A 15,055-nucleotide genomic window follows, 5' to 3' on the forward strand; every position below is an offset into this window, starting at 1 on the left:
ATATTTCTATGTGTGTCACATCTGGGTATCTGCATGTACAGATGTGTGTATGTGTGCACCTACGAAGGTCTCTTGAGCACCTGTGCGTAGAAAAAAGGACTGAACTGGGAATCAAAAGACCTGAGTGCCCATTTTGATACTTTCATTTACTCCCCACACGACCTTGGATAAATCACCTAGCCTCGTTGAGTTTCCATGTCCTTTTCTGTAGAAGGGGGTCACAGCCTTGCTTATCTGGGGGTGGGGCAACGATAAAGCGCAATGATGCTTTGTGGACTGTAAAGGGCTGTGCCCGTGCACAGGGGTCCGTCTGTGCTGTGTGTGGGTGTGTGTTTCTATGACAGTGCATTTTCAGGGAAGGACAAACCCTTGGTAATGTGTTATGCTTAGTACACATTGTCTGCTCCCTGTTGAGACCTTGGGGAATTATTTGGTATGTAAAATTAGCCAGTCATGGAAGAGTGAGAGGAGCCTGAGAAAGAAAGCAGAATGTAACTCTTCTCACTGAGGGGAAGGGAGAAGGGAGGCCAGGAGAAGGCTCCTGTGCTTTGTTCTGAGCTCTATGGGAGGGAGGCAGGGTTAGGGAGGCCCTTGTGTGGCTCCTCCCCTGGCTTGGGCAGGGGCTCACTGAGGCCTGTGCGGCTCTCCCCTGCTCAGCTCCCAGCAATGCTGACCCGAGGGAGCAGCTCGACCTCTCTGCACAACAGCACCATCCGCAGCACCATCTACCGGCTCATGCTTCACAGCCTGGACCCTCTGGGAGAAGGTAAGCAAGGCCTCCCTGGACCTGCGTGGTCTCCTGTCCACTCCCTCCCTCCCTCCCGCAGGTGGACAAGACCTGGGACATGCAAAACTAGGGGGCAGTGGGTAGGATGAGAACGGAGTGGGGAATGGGGGGAGTGGGGGGATGAAGCCAACTGTCTGGGAGACAGGGTAGAGAGAGGACATGGGACTCAACAGGAGAGGGCCCCAAGGAGCTAAGGTTAGGCATCTGTATCCCATGGCTTCCATGTCTGTGTGTCCCCTCCTGTAAAAGGGTCCACTTGTAGTTAGTGAGGCCATGAGTGCCATGTGCCCTGCTCTGGTCGATGTCAGGGCTGTCCTCAGTGACTTCCCTGCGTAGCCCACCACCCACGAGTCGTCTCCAGTGTCCCACAGAACCTCCAGCCAGGCAGCTTGGTCCAGGCTGACTGCCAGGGCCACTTCTGGGGGTACCTCCTGTAGGGCCCCACAGCCCAGAAGCTCTGAGTAGCACCTCCCCTTGGTCTTTGTCTAGCTCTGGAGTCCTAGGGAAACTGGTAACCCTCTCCCTAGCCAGGAACCCCAAAGGAGCTGCCAGGACCACTTCTGGAGGATGACAGGGGTCCAAAGTAAAGTGGGTCCTGATTGACAAATGATGGGGGTAGCTAAGATTCTCTCCATGCACCTTACCAAGTCTTGCCTTTTGGCCCACTTCCCCAGAGAACTGTTCCTAAAATGCTTCTCAGGCCCCTAAAGGGCACCCTCAGGTACACTCCTGTTCTCCTTGGGTCCCTTCATCTCTGGATCTCTGGTGCAAAACTAGGAGCCCAGGTTGGCCTGTGGGCAGAAGCCAAGGGGTCAGAATGTAGTTGGAAGGAGGGCTGAGGGCTGAGCTGAATATGACACTGGAGACTGGCCCATGAGCATCGGGAAACACCCTCACTGACTTTTCTGGTTCAGGGACAAATCTTGTGGGGGGGGGGGGGCGGGGGGGGAGGGAGAGGAGTGGCAGGGGGAGAGGTTGGGAAGGGGCTCAGAATTTCCTCAGGCCTTGAAATATCCCCTTCAGATACAGTATTGGGTTTAGGGTATTTAGAAGGCTATTGTACTGGGAAAAGCAGAGACAAAGCCGAGGTGATGAAACCTTCCTCAGGAAATCCTCAGGGCGAGCCTCTGCAGACATTGAGAGAGGCTACTCCCAAGTGTCAACTCCAGAAAAACAGTGCCCCTGGAGTTTTGAGAGTGGAGTTTGCATTACGCAGTAGCCTGTGGGTGATCGTGCTGGGGGCGTACCTGGCCTGGGGCGGTGAAGGAAGCTGTATCTCTGGGTTACTCTCCGCCACTCCTTGTAGAATCACCAACTCTAGCAAAGTCCTGAAGATAAAGATCTCCTGAATGGGACTGCAGGGCCCCTTGCCTGGGCCACTTCCATGACTGGCAGCCTGCCAACAGCTGACCTACTTGTCCTAACAGGATTATGTGATGGCCAGGCCAGGCAGAGGTCAGAGGAGATTGATACTAAGTAGGAGATGATCCGGCCACGCTGAGAGTAGAGAGGCCACGTGAGGAAACAAGTGCTGGGGGAGCCAGCGACAGTCATCCCTAGGAAGACAAGCAAGCTTGGTATATGGTGGGTACATGTGGCAGGCAGGGAGGCGTGGAAAGGCCCTCGTGGTGGGTAACTGCTGATACGCTCTGGGATGAAGTCCTGCTCTGAGAAGCCAACCCGGATTCTATACTCCCAGACCCCATCCAGGAGGGCCCGGGACCTTGCAGAACTGTGGTGAAGGCCTTTGTTCCCAAGACTTTCCAGATCCATGTTTGTGTTTCCATATGCTGTTTCCAAATGGCTGTCCAGATGTTTCCACCCTTTCCAGGTGTTCCAACTCTTTCCACAGAGCTGATGTGTGGTCTGAACTCTCACCCACCCTGTGAAGGGGCCTTTCTTCTCCAAGATCCTATGCCTTCTATGGTGATTTCACATCTATGGATGTGTGCATATGTAAGAGAGAGAGGGAGAGAGGGACAGAAAGAGGTTCTGCAGCTGACCTGCTTTCCTCAGTGGCAAGGGAAATGAGAGGTTAGGGTGTGTGATGAGGAGTGAGAAGGAAACAGGGGGACTTGGTTTTTCTTGCCAGCCCTTCCAGCCAACAGTCGGCAGATATTCTCAGCACCAGGACCAGAACGAGTGGGACTCTCTCCTTTGGTAACAACTCTGTGTTTGTTGCTCAACAGAAGATTGCAATGCGTCATCCATGCCAGGGGGGGCATTAAAGGTGTGTGGGTGAGCAGGCAGCGGAGGGCCTGCTTCCTGACATCTCAGCTCTGAAGAGCACCTGCTGGGTTGGCCCACCAGGACACTTGGAAGTCATGCCAGAGTGGTGGCCCTGCAGGATGGAGCCTGTTGCCAGACGCAGCTGCAGCTGAACCATCTCTGAGAGCTTAGTTGACAGGCTGAAAGGAGGAAATTCCAGACCCGTTTATGCTTCCTGCCCATCCTGGACCCAGGCAGAGTTTGGTCCCAGCAGCTTCCCACATTGTACCTTCTCAGTCTGTCTGTCATAAACTAGAGGATCTTCAGGTTCCCTTCTAACTCAAACGCTCTGGAATGCTGGGCCACTGCAGAGATGCTTCCTGGGTGGGACAGCTGCTCTCCATTACTCACTTCGTCCTTGTTGTAGCTAATGCTTATATAGTGCTTTCTAGGTGCCAGGCACTGTTTAAAGCACATTCATGTATAAACTTATTTATTCCATTAACAACTCTGTAAGATTTTACAGATGAAGAAACTGAGGGACAGAGAGGTTAAGCAATCACTGAGCTAGGTCCCTGACTATCAAGTGGCAGAATTAGGATCCAAACCCAGACTATCTGGTATCAGAATCCCAGCTAACATAGCAATATTTAATTGTAGCATTAAAGCCTTTTTATTTATTTTTGTCTCACGGACCCCCACATCAGTGCTCTCAGTATATCATGATGTTGCCTTTTTAGAGGGGGACGCTGAGGCTTAGAGAGGGCACACAGGCTTCCCAGGGTCACCCAGCGCTCACAGGGGAGAGCCAGCCTGGACTCCAGAATAGATTCCATGATGCCACTTTTTTTTCTCGCTTGTGCCGTTGTCCTTACCCTCACAGGTTACACAGCTGTGAGGACCCGCAGGAGCCCCTGCACCTGTCTCTGTGCCTCCCACCTTGAATTACACATGTAAACTTTGCATGTTGCCTGGAGCATCATCACATTGAAAAAGATTGCCCTCCCTAGTTTTCTTGCCTGGAAATCAGAGCAGCACTATTCTGTCCATAGTTCTCTTTGGGCCTCTGGCAAAATGTGTTCATAGAGATCCGAAAGGAGGCTCTGGGTACCTAGGGTCAAAATGGTGTGGCAGGGAGGTTGGTGGTAGGCTATTTCCCCTTTCTGACCAGAGAAGAAAGTCTCACCAGTAGTGCTCCTGGAGCTATAGCAGAGCTTCTGGTAAATTCACTGAAGAAAGCAAGCTACAAAGGACCTTACAGATAATCCAGTCCAAGGATGGCAAACATGTCTCCCTGCCATTTTTCGTCCGTTCCCTGCTCATTGCAGATATTATCAATAAATCATGGTAAAACCTCCACTATCCTTGGATCAGAATCTTCCTCAATCCAGCACTCAAAACAGCCATCATTCGAGCTCGTAAAGAAAATAAATCCTATTTGTTGCCTCTGAGTCCAACCATGTCATCTTGCCAGAGAGGAAATAGGATCAGAGAGGGGACGTGACTTGCCTAAGGTCACAGCCAGTTAGTAACATACAGGGAATTTAAGGCGAAAGCTTGGGAGCGGGCAGCAGGAACATGCGGAGTAGGACCGGAACCCAGACCATGACTTCCAGGCCAGCCTCTTCCCACCCACTTCAGCTGCTCTGGTTGCTCAGCTGACCAGTGTAACTGAAGGGCCTCAGATAAGATGTGTTCCCCTTTCTCATTTGCAGCCCATCCCTCCAAGGATAAGGAGGAGGAGAGCTTGAATCAGGAGACCAAAGCCAAGCCTCATGCTAATGCAGAGAACAAACCAGGTGAGAGGATGGTGAAACTGGTGGGTTTCCTCATGCTACCTTCCTCCTTCCTGTTGGCCAGGGGCTGAGACGTGCCTCTCGGCCTGTCTGGGCCAGTCAGCTGGAGTGATATAGTCTGGTGCTGCCCTGAGTGCCACTGCACTCTAGCCTCCTCCTTCCAGTATGCTCCCTTTCTGACTGGGCTGCTGGCCCTAGGGAGGCTCTGGACAGCCCCTCCGCACTCTCCTCTGATGGGCCAGGCCAGGCCAGGCCAAGGGGTTATTGAAGGCCCGTTTCTTTTTCACTAAATCTCATCCCAAATGAGACTCCATGGGACCTCTGTTTCTTCTTCCTGTCACTTCTACAAAAGGACAGTGCTCTTAGGGATTGGTCTGAGACCAGCAACCCCAGGAGGGAAGGACACCAGGGGTCTGGTGATGCAGAAGTCCAGCATCCATGTGGCACCTGGGATGGAGGGAATGAGGAAGCTCCTGCCCCTGTGGGTTCTGCACAGCACACCGGGCCTGCCCCATGCACCCAGCGACCTGCGGAAGGAGGGAGAGCGGCAGCCATTTTTTCCATACAATAGACAAGGAAACCCAGGCTGAGAGGTCAACTGACTCGTCTGAAGAAGTGAGAGGGTCTGCTCCTAAACCCGGCTCTCCAGGCTTTCTGAGTCTCCCTTCCCTGCCACCTATTTCAAGGCTTCCAAACTGCTGTGCTGCCTTTGAAGTCATCAGGATCCTCTCCATGTAGGCGGTAGGGGGCAGGGTCAGACCCTGAGGGCTGGGGCTTTGCCCTCTCTTTGGTCCCAGTTGCCCAAGCTTTTTATAGGTTGGATCCCTGGCCCCACTGGTCAGAATGGAAATATGTGTGAATACAGGGGGAGCAAGGATGGCCAGCTCCCGGCTGTCCTATCTGCAGGTATCTCTGTGGACAGGGCAACAATAATTCCTATCACATCATGTTACTTTTCCTAACAACAAGAAATTCCCCAAACTTACTGAGACCCTGGGGTGGACGCGTCCTGTAGCCCCTCACACTGGCTCTGCCAGCTGCCCTCAAAAACTGGCACACTCTTCTGATCTTTTCCATGTTTGTCCTTTAAAGAGGAGGAGTCAGCCAAGCTTCCTGCGGTCACGGTCACACCAGCCCCTGCTCCAGATGTTGAGGGAGATCAGGAGGAAGATCCTGGCAGTCAGGTAGGCACGAGCCTCTTCCCAGGTGGAGGGGATTGAACAGGCCCAGGGAAGAAGTTGCTGACCAAAGAGTCTTCCTTCTTGAAGGTCTGAAATGCTGCTTGAGGTTCATTCCTCTGAAGTAAGTATGGCCCTTTCTCTGAAGATCAAATAATACCTCATGGGGCCAGTTAATTCACCATTAACACCTTAGTGTGAGTGCGGTATATGCACACGAGAATGTGCCACCACGGGTCACGTGCTAGGAAAACATAAGGAATAACTGTTAGGGGGTCTTTCAGAAACTAGGGGGCAGTAAGACCAGGCAGCTCAAAGCGTAGCTCCATGCCTTGGAACCCCCTGAGGTTTGTCTACAGGGCTTGCCGCTGCCTTTACAGCCACACAGCCTCTTCTTCCACCACGCTCCAGCTACACTGGACTCCTGTCTCCGTGCTCTTCTGCCTCCGGACCTTGGTTTCCTCCCCTTCATGTATCCCCCCACCTGCATGTATCGCCTCACCCACCTTTCCAGGCCACTGTAAATGCCTCCATTGCCCTCAAGCTTCCCTGGCCCCCCACCCCCATCTGATGAATAAATGCCCATGTGCTTTGTCCCTGTCCCAGGGCTCTTATCACTGCCTTCCCCGCACTCCATTTAGGAGTCTCTCTTCCTTCAGCTCGCTGCTGAGTGAAGTTCCTGAGGGCAGGATGCACTCCTGAACTGTCTGTCCCACAGAGAGAAGTGCGGTGCCTGGCACACGCGGCTGTGCTCAGTAAGGGTTCAGAGATGACAGCGAGGGTGTGGGGCCAGCAGCCCAGTCAGAAAGGGAGTCGATGATGGTCAGTGATAGACTTGCATTTAGTTTGCAGGTTCCATCCCTGTTTGTTTTTTTAGTTTGCCACCCAGAAATAGTCAATTATACCTCATCCTTAAGCCAGCAACTTTGGGTTTAGTGTCGAAGACCTCTTGATGGTATCATGAGTGTCCTGAGTAGACCCACTGCAGCCAGCTCAAGTACAAGGGATTAAGAGGAGACAGAGAGATCTCCTGGAATCCCAGGGCCAGAAGCGAAGCTCCATTTCACAAAGAACTGCCCCCAGCTCTAAGCAGGCAGCTGTGACCCTGGTGGCTTCTCACTGTCTGTCTTTGCTCCCTCATGTTCCCTTCCCTGTGTGCAGACTTTTTTTCCTCTCAATTTTTATTTATTTTGGGAAGAGAGAGAGAGTGCGAGTGGGGAGGGGCAGAGAGAGAGGGAGAGAGAGAGAGAATCCCAACCAGGCTCGGAGCCTGATGTGGGGTTTGAACTCATGAACCGTGAAATCACGAACTGAGCCGAAGTCGGGTGCTTAACCGACTGAGCCACCCAGGTGCCCCGTATTTGCTTTCTTATTAGCACACATAGCACCACTCTAGGCCCCAGTCCATTATGGGGGTCAACCGATGACCGGCTCCCAGTCTCAGAAGAGAGAATCTGTTTAAACCAGGTCACAGGTCAGGGATCCAGCCTGTGTCTAAGCTGTGACAGGGAGTGCTGGGGTGCTCTGACTCCAACACAGAAGAATGGAGCCACCCATTCAGAGGGCGTTAGGGGTGACAGTTCTCAGAGAAAAGGGTGCAGGCTGGGCAGACACTCCCACACCTATGGATTTAAATGACTTGTCATCTCCCCCAGTAAGCCTTCTCTCCTGATGGGGCTGGGGGAGGGAGGGCAGGAAGTATTTCAGGGGCATCTAGGTGGCTCAGTCGGTTGAGCATCCGACTTCGGCTCAGGTCATGACCTCACGGCTCATGGGTTCGAGCCCTGTGTCGGGCTCTGTGCTGACAGCTCAGAGCCTAGAGTCTGCTTCAGATTCTGTGTCCCTCTCTTGCTGTGCCCCTCCCTGGCTCATGCTCTGTCTCCCTTTCTCTCAAGAATAAATAAAAAACATTAAAAATTAAAAAAATGTACTCTCGACCATTAAGTTAGAGTATCTGGGGTGGGTATGAATGTTTTTAAAACCCTCAGGTGATCTGAATATGCAGTGGAGTTCAGAATCACTGAGTATCCCTTGGGGTTGGCTGTGTGAACTTCGTTACAGATGATATTCTATGAGCACACAGCGCAGGTCACTTGCTCAAGGGACAGGCCAGGCATGTTGCTATAGGTTAGTTGGGCGCCTAATCTGAGGACACTCAGAATCAATGCCTTTTAGAGTGCATGGAGTCACAGTGTTTGGTTCCCAAACACTGGTCTGCAAATGCATCTATTAGGAGCACTTGTGAGCATGTTAAAATAGATTCTTGGCTTAGTTCTCATCACAGAGATTCTAATTCAGTTGGTCCAGGAGGGGCCAGGACATCTGGATTTCTTTTATTTTATTAACTTATTTTGAAAATTAGTATTTATACTAAGCTCCCCAACGGAGAACCAAAGATCTCATTCAGCCCTGGCATTTGCGAAGAAGGGTAGCTTGGTGGTTAAGAGGCCAAGAGCTGGACTATCCATATGACAAATCCCAACTTTATCACTTACACCATGTGGACCACTGTGTGGACCACGGGCAAGTTATTTAACTATTCTGTACCCTAGTTTCTCCATCTGTCAGATGGGTTTAATTCCATCTATATCATAAGTTAATTGACTCATGAGACACAGTAAGTGCTAGCTATTATTATTGAAGCCACTTAACATAGTGCCTGGCACATAAAACCCCCCAGTAAATAGGTATTACCATCATAGTTTTACATACGTAAGGTAATATAACAATTTAGAAGTTTTAGTAGGCTCAGCAATGTAACCACCAAAAGATATGCAATATTAGGCAACATTAATGGAAGTAGGTATCCAAGAGAGGGAAGTGATAATCTTATTCCATTCTGTGGTCCGATCCTATTATGTGTGGTGTTCTGTTTCAGTTTTCAAAGCTTCCTCATGGGGTATAATCTAACTAGAATGAGTTCACCAAGATGGGGAGGAGGCTCCAGGCCATAGCATGGAATAAAGGAAGGGACTGGGAATCTTTAACTCAGGGAAAAGAGCTGCCTCATGAAAGAGTGATTAGCTTTGTTCTGTGTGGCTCCAAAGAGTCAACCTATACACAGAGAGTAGAACCTTGTTACAAATATGGACTCTAATCAGAGTTGCCAAGATACAGAGGGTGCCTTAGGTGGTGAGTCTTCCATCCCTGAAAATAATCAAATAAAGAAAGGACAACCACTGTTGTGGTTGTGGAGGAATTTTGCTGAATGATTTCTCCTCCTCCTAAAGTTTTTAGATCCATTCTGAGAACAGCAACAACAACAAAGTGGGGGGAAAGTGGGAGGGAAAACAAACCCAGCAGTTATTACACATTAATTTGTTGGCTTTGGACTGCAGGGAGGAGATGTGGCTGGAGCTGAGAGCACAGGTGAAATAGTAGCTGAAGAGGGTGAAGCTCCTGGTGAAGGCAAAAATGGAGAGCAAGGTGGAGGTGAGTCTCAACTGGAAGGTGAAGGTGAAATTGAAGCAGAAGGAGAAGAAGGTGAACATGGCAGTGAACTCCAAGCAGAAGATGAGGACATGAAAGCTGATGAAGGTGGAGGTGAAGGTGAACTCCAAGCAGAAGAGGGTGAAATGAAAGCTGATGAAGGTGAAAATGAAGAGCAGGAATTCAATGCTGAGAGTCAAGGTGAAGCCAAAAGTGACGAGAAAGGTACAGATGGTGAAGGGGGAGGTGATGGAGGTGACAGTAAAGATGAAGAGGAGGATGAAGAGGAAGAGGAGGATGATGAGGAAGAGGAGGACGATGAGGAAGAGGAGGACGATGAGGAAGAAGAGGAGGCAAATGAGGAGCCTTTGTCCCTGGAGTGGCCCGACACCAGGCAGAAGCAAGCCATTTACCTCTTCCTCCTGCCCATTGTGTTCCCACTGTGGTTGACGGTGCCTGATGTCCGGAGGCTGGTGAGTTTGCCCAGCTGTACCCCAGGGAATCTGTGGAGTCTCTAAGCACTCCCGCTCAAGAAGTGAGAAGACAGGGCAAATCAGCTTGGCAGGGCTCAACCACAGAGAGTATCTGGGATGCAACTTGTAGCTCCAGATGGGACCATGCACCTATGGGGACATACCAGTGGGCTTGGGAGGCCCTAAGACATGCTTATTTCCATCACTATAAGCATGTGATCTGGTCCCTCAACTCCTATTCTCAGTTTCTCGATTTTAATATGGGAATGATGCCAAGACGTCCCCACTCCGCCCCTGTATTTCCAGGGATATTCTGAAAACCTAGGGGGAAAGTACTGTTTCTACCCAGTATTCTCATTTATAGGGAAAGTGCTAACATACCCTACCCAAAGGCCATCCATACGCTGTCTCTAGGTCCAGAGATGGGTGGGGTAGGGGGGAGGTGGCAGATACCAAACTAAACACCTAGGCAAGTCTGGCTCTAGGGCAAGCAAACAGTCCTCTTCAGTTTGGTGACTGCTGAATGCCCTGCTGGCTGGACTCCCCTGCAGGCCACCATCCCGGGGTCCTCACTGGAGATCCAGATCTCAGCTGACGCATCCCCAGATCCTCTCCATCACTCACTCAGCAGATCCCGTCCCTGATTCTGGGGCTCCCTCAGAAGGGCCAATGACCTTTAGCATCTGCAACTTATTTCTCTTCCTTTTCAAACTTGCAAATAGGAGTCTAGGAAGTTTTTTGTTATCACCTTCCTGGGATCCATCGTGTGGATAGCCATTTTCTCATACCTCATGGTCTGGTGGGCTCACCAGGTGAGTGAACAGCAGGAACTACATTCAACGTCAGCGGGGCCCAAGGACAATTTTTACCTTCAGGGTCAATGGCCAGTACCCAGGGAACGGTGAGGCTCGAGTGACTTTGTAGTTTCTAGATTGTTTACGAAGGGTCAAATTTGCCTTTTTTCTTCCAGTGAGTGTAGTGTTTTCAAGTGCGGCTCTTCTGTCTTAATGTTCATGCTGTAGCCTCACATAGAAGGCCCTTCACAGTCTGACCCAACTGACCATTGCTTATTAGCCTTACTCCAGGCTTTCTCTGTCATGGATGCCCTGCTCCTCCCCACCTGGCGATGTTGGACACACTTGTGAGAGCAAGCTCAATTTTGCCTTGTCTCTGGCATCCAGTGAGTCTTCCTCTGAGTGCCCATTGCTTTCCTGTTCTACTTGTAATTGTTGTTCACGAGCTTTTTTCTTTCAGTAGGCTGAGGGTAGGGGCAGTGTTGTGGTGCCCATACTTCTGTCTCCAGCCTCTAACTGGCACATAGCAGGTGTCCGTGATTCTGGAGATGGAAACGTGACACGAACAGGTGTTCGGAGGGGCAGTTCTGAGAAGGTGCAGGTGTTATAGCTGGAATATCAGTGACAGCTGTATCAGGGAGAGACGTGTACTCCAGAAAGGAGCTGCGTCATTCCCTGCAGCCTTGAGCAGGGACCCTGCTCCTTCTCTCCGTGGCCCATCTCCCCATCTGTCGGTTCGCCATACCCTCCCTCCGAGGCCACGGGAGTATGCTGAGCTCTCCGGAAAAGTGTTGGGTTTGCACAAAGTAGCATGTGGTTGGTGCTTTGAAGAGCTTCAGATTTTTCCTTTTGCTGTTGCCATGGCTTATCATCGCTGTTACTTTTTACCAGGTTGGTGAAACAATAGGGATTTCAGAAGAGATCATGGGTTTGACGATCCTAGCAGCAGGCACGTCCATTCCTGACCTCATCACCAGTGTGATTGTCGCTCGGAAAGGCCTGGGAGACATGGCTGTGTCCAGCTCTGTGGGCAGTAACATATTTGATATCACCGTGGGGTGAGTGGCAAAGTTGCTTTCCAAGGCATATCAAGAATGACTGGAAAACACGGTGTTGGCTCTGTCTGCTGGTTTTCTGTTTCATTATTTATACATGGAATAAAAGGGCATTTATGTTATTAGTTTCTACTAGGCATCAAAGTGTCCTCCCTTCGTTCATCACAGCCTGAGGGGATAACAGAACAAAAATGCGGTCTGAAATGTAACTGACTAGAACTTATAGATGAATCGAAAAACAAAGTCCTTTAAATTTCATTCCCAAATTCAGTCAGATGCTCTGCTCACTGACCTCCAAGGTGGTGGAAGTGGGGTTGGAAGGAGCAATGACTCAATCTCACTCGCTGATACTTCTGCTCCTTTGTGTTTGGGATCCTGCCAGCTCAGAGGCTCTAAAAGCATTTTGTCTAAACAAGCAAATGCCGCATCCCCTGTTCCCATTCTCTTGCCCCCTTCTCCCAACTTTGTCAGAACCCAACCTCTGGGCTATTTTCATTTCCACAGGCGTATCCTGGATTTGGGTGGTGGCTTTGATTTTTCTAAATTTTTATGGTAAGTCCTAGCTCAGGCTAATTTAAATGTAAAGACACGTTAGCCTGAGCTAGGACTGATCGCAAACATTTACAGATGGAAGAGTCACACATCAGCTCACCTGGGTTACTCATAGGAAAGTCATGAATTATAAAGAAAAAATACCCACTCAAATCCTGAAAATTTCGGTTTTAATATAGAACTCCTTGTTATTAGCTGTGAGACCTTGGGCACGTAATTCAATTTCCATGAACTTCGTTTCCTCATCTGTGAAATGGGACTATTATTTTCTGCTCTATTTCATAAGCTTTCTTGTGTGTGTGGAAAAATAAGTGCTTTGTAAATTGTAAAATACTGTTTATGTTTATGGGATTAGTGCAGACATTCAGAATATTCACATTGTTTCTTCAATCTTGCAGCCTGCCTGTCCCTTGGTTGCTGTTCTCTCTTATCAATGGATTACAGCCTGTTCCAGTCAGCAGCAACGGCTTGTTTTGTGCAATTGTTTTGCTTTTTCTCATGCTCCTGTTTGTGATCTCTTCAATTGCATCATGCAAATGGAGAATGAACAAGATCCTGGGCTTCACAATGTTCCTCCTTTACTTTGTATTCCTGATAATCAGTGTGATGTTAGAAGATCGAATCATTTCCTGTCCTGTATCTGTCTGAGGCAGAGTCACTGTTGCTCACAATGGACGTGGATCAGAAAACCATGCCAGAAGCTACCATACTTCTTGTTACATTAACAAAAGAATGAACATGGTCCATGAGAGAGACCAGAGTGGCAAAGAGCCACTGATGGGAATGTGATCGGGGACTGAATGTTAGCCTTGGAAACACCTGCAGCTCGTTGTGGATTGTCTCACCTCTGGAGGGATGGCGTTTTTACCCCTGCCTGATGTTGGCAGCTATCACATGGAGGCCAGTAGAAGGACCTCTGGAGCCAGAGGGTTTTCGGAATGAGGGATCATTTGGGGGTGAGGGCAGGGACAGGCACAGTAGCAGGACAAGCCCCTATACTCACAGTTCCCTGATCATTCCTGAAAGGCTGCTGATCCAAAGACACAGATGTGGTCTACACCCCACCCTTTGGCCCCTGTCCCAAGCACACACTGCAACTTGCCGTCCTCTCTTTTTCTGTTTAAAACACGAGGTTCTACCAGGTTTGTAAACATTACACTTCCAGTTATTGGTGGGTTTAAGGAGCTAAGACTCGGAAAAAAAAAAAGTATAACAGGAATCAATGATCATTACACACTGTAGCCCAGTAAAATGTGTACTGATATTTGATAGCTTAAAAAGACTCCCTTAGCTCTTCTTTTGCATTTCTGAAACGTGAAATTAAAATAAGTAGCCCCCCAAATGAAAATGTATAATTCGCCGTTGTACCAGAAGGGGGGTGGGATATTAGGGAGGGCTATTTAAAAATATGTACTTACTAGAAAATCCAAATTAGTGTTGTCTCCATCAAGTGGTCGCCTTGGGGGATTAGACAGTCATACAAAGTTGTCCTGACTTTGCTCCTCCAGCATATGCTCACCTAACAGTGACAAATGCTACTAGTGAGTCAGAAGGGGAGTGATTTTATTTTATTTTTTAAATGTTTTATTTATTTTTGAGACAGAGAGAGACAGAGCACGAGCAGGGGAGGGGCAGAGAGAGAGGGAGACACAGAATCCGAAGCAGGCTCCAGGCTCCGAGCCATCAGCACAGAGCCCGAAGCGGGGCTTGAACCCACAAACTGTGAGATCGTGACCTGAGCCGAAGTTGGACGCTCAACCAACTGAGCCACCCAGGCGCCCCAGGGGAGTGATTTTTAAAAAGAGTCCAAAATCAGTAGGGCCAAGTCTGCTATATAAAGTAAGAGATCTTGTGGGGCAATGCTACTTCTGTATGCCAACCTACATTGGATGATAAAGCCAGATTGATTTCCCGTGTGGCTTACATGTGGCTCTTAAGGCAATTACAAAGGAGAAATTCCAAAAATGCTTAACATAACGACAACACAGTGAGAAAAAGAGTATTACTACTTCTAATAGCTAGTGTAAAGGACTTCTGTGTTTTTAAAAATTGTGTGGTTATTGAAGCAGTGCTTGTGCAACTCGAAGTGCTTGTGTGTTAAATACCACTGCTTGCTGCTTTTACTAGCACTCAGTTAGGGGACCATTAGAAATGAAGCAGTTCCGCGTTCCTGGTTTCAGAGCAAAAGGAGCTCAGGTGACTATACATAATGATGGCAAATATGGCTTTAATTACAAACGTGAGAGGATTCAGACTGGAATATAAGAGGACAGATGTGATGTGGAAAAAAAAATCAAACATTTTGGTGTTGAAGGGCTGTACTGAAAATACTTTAGTCCATAATCCATCTCTTAAGATGGGCTGATTAATTAATGGCCTCACTACCCCAGGATTCACATTCTTTGGAAATGACTTTTATTAAATTTCAATAAATTGTGAGTCCCCATGGTATTTTATTTTACCAACATGGATGAGTTCATCTGTATCTTTAGGTCACTGGGTCAGAATGCTCAAGAAGAAGAATATGGAATCATGTTCACATTCCATTTTCTTACTTATCCTCATTGCCGTTGCTGCTGCATTTGCCCAGTCTCCATATGCCATGGCCTAGGAACAGGAGAGAACAATGCCTACAGAAGGGTGACCCCAATGCCCAAACTCTGGGCATCTGTGTCTAATTCCAGCTAGCTTCAGGGGCATCACCTGGGAGTGTGGGATCTGATGCCTTCCCCAGAATGACTGATAAGGAGTGATGGACAGTGGAACATTTTGTCATGAAAATG

The 15,055-nt window shown here is 49.1% G+C and overlaps 1 protein-coding gene across 4 annotated transcripts in view; it reads left to right on the plus strand.

Moving 5' to 3' along the window:
• Window positions 1-14,711, plus strand: part of SLC24A1 (solute carrier family 24 member 1) — a 41,028-nt gene extending 26,317 nt beyond the window's left edge. For 3 of the 4 annotated variants that reach the window (XM_086710984.1, XM_086710983.1, XM_086710985.1), the window contains 7 exons: window positions 658-766; window positions 4,711-4,794; window positions 5,884-5,975; window positions 9,308-9,871; window positions 10,594-10,683; window positions 11,557-11,723; window positions 12,671-14,711. In XM_086710984.1, coding sequence (XP_086567110.1) covers window positions 658-766; window positions 4,711-4,794; window positions 5,884-5,975; window positions 9,308-9,871; window positions 10,594-10,683; window positions 11,557-11,723; window positions 12,671-12,920 — 1,356 coding nt within the window. In that variant the 3' untranslated portion in view covers window positions 12,921-14,711. The remainder of the gene's footprint in view (window positions 1-657; window positions 767-4,710; window positions 4,795-5,883; window positions 5,976-9,307; window positions 9,872-10,593; window positions 10,684-11,556; window positions 11,724-12,670) is intronic. The other variant, XM_086710986.1, reaches the window with a different exon arrangement.
• Window positions 14,712-15,055: the final 344 nt, after the last annotated feature.

Source organism: Puma concolor, chromosome B3, assembly GCF_028749965.1.
Source record: "Puma concolor isolate L17-30 chromosome B3, mPumCon1.1.hap2, whole genome shotgun sequence".
Classification (NCBI taxonomy): Eukaryota; Metazoa; Chordata; class Mammalia; order Carnivora; family Felidae; genus Puma; species Puma concolor.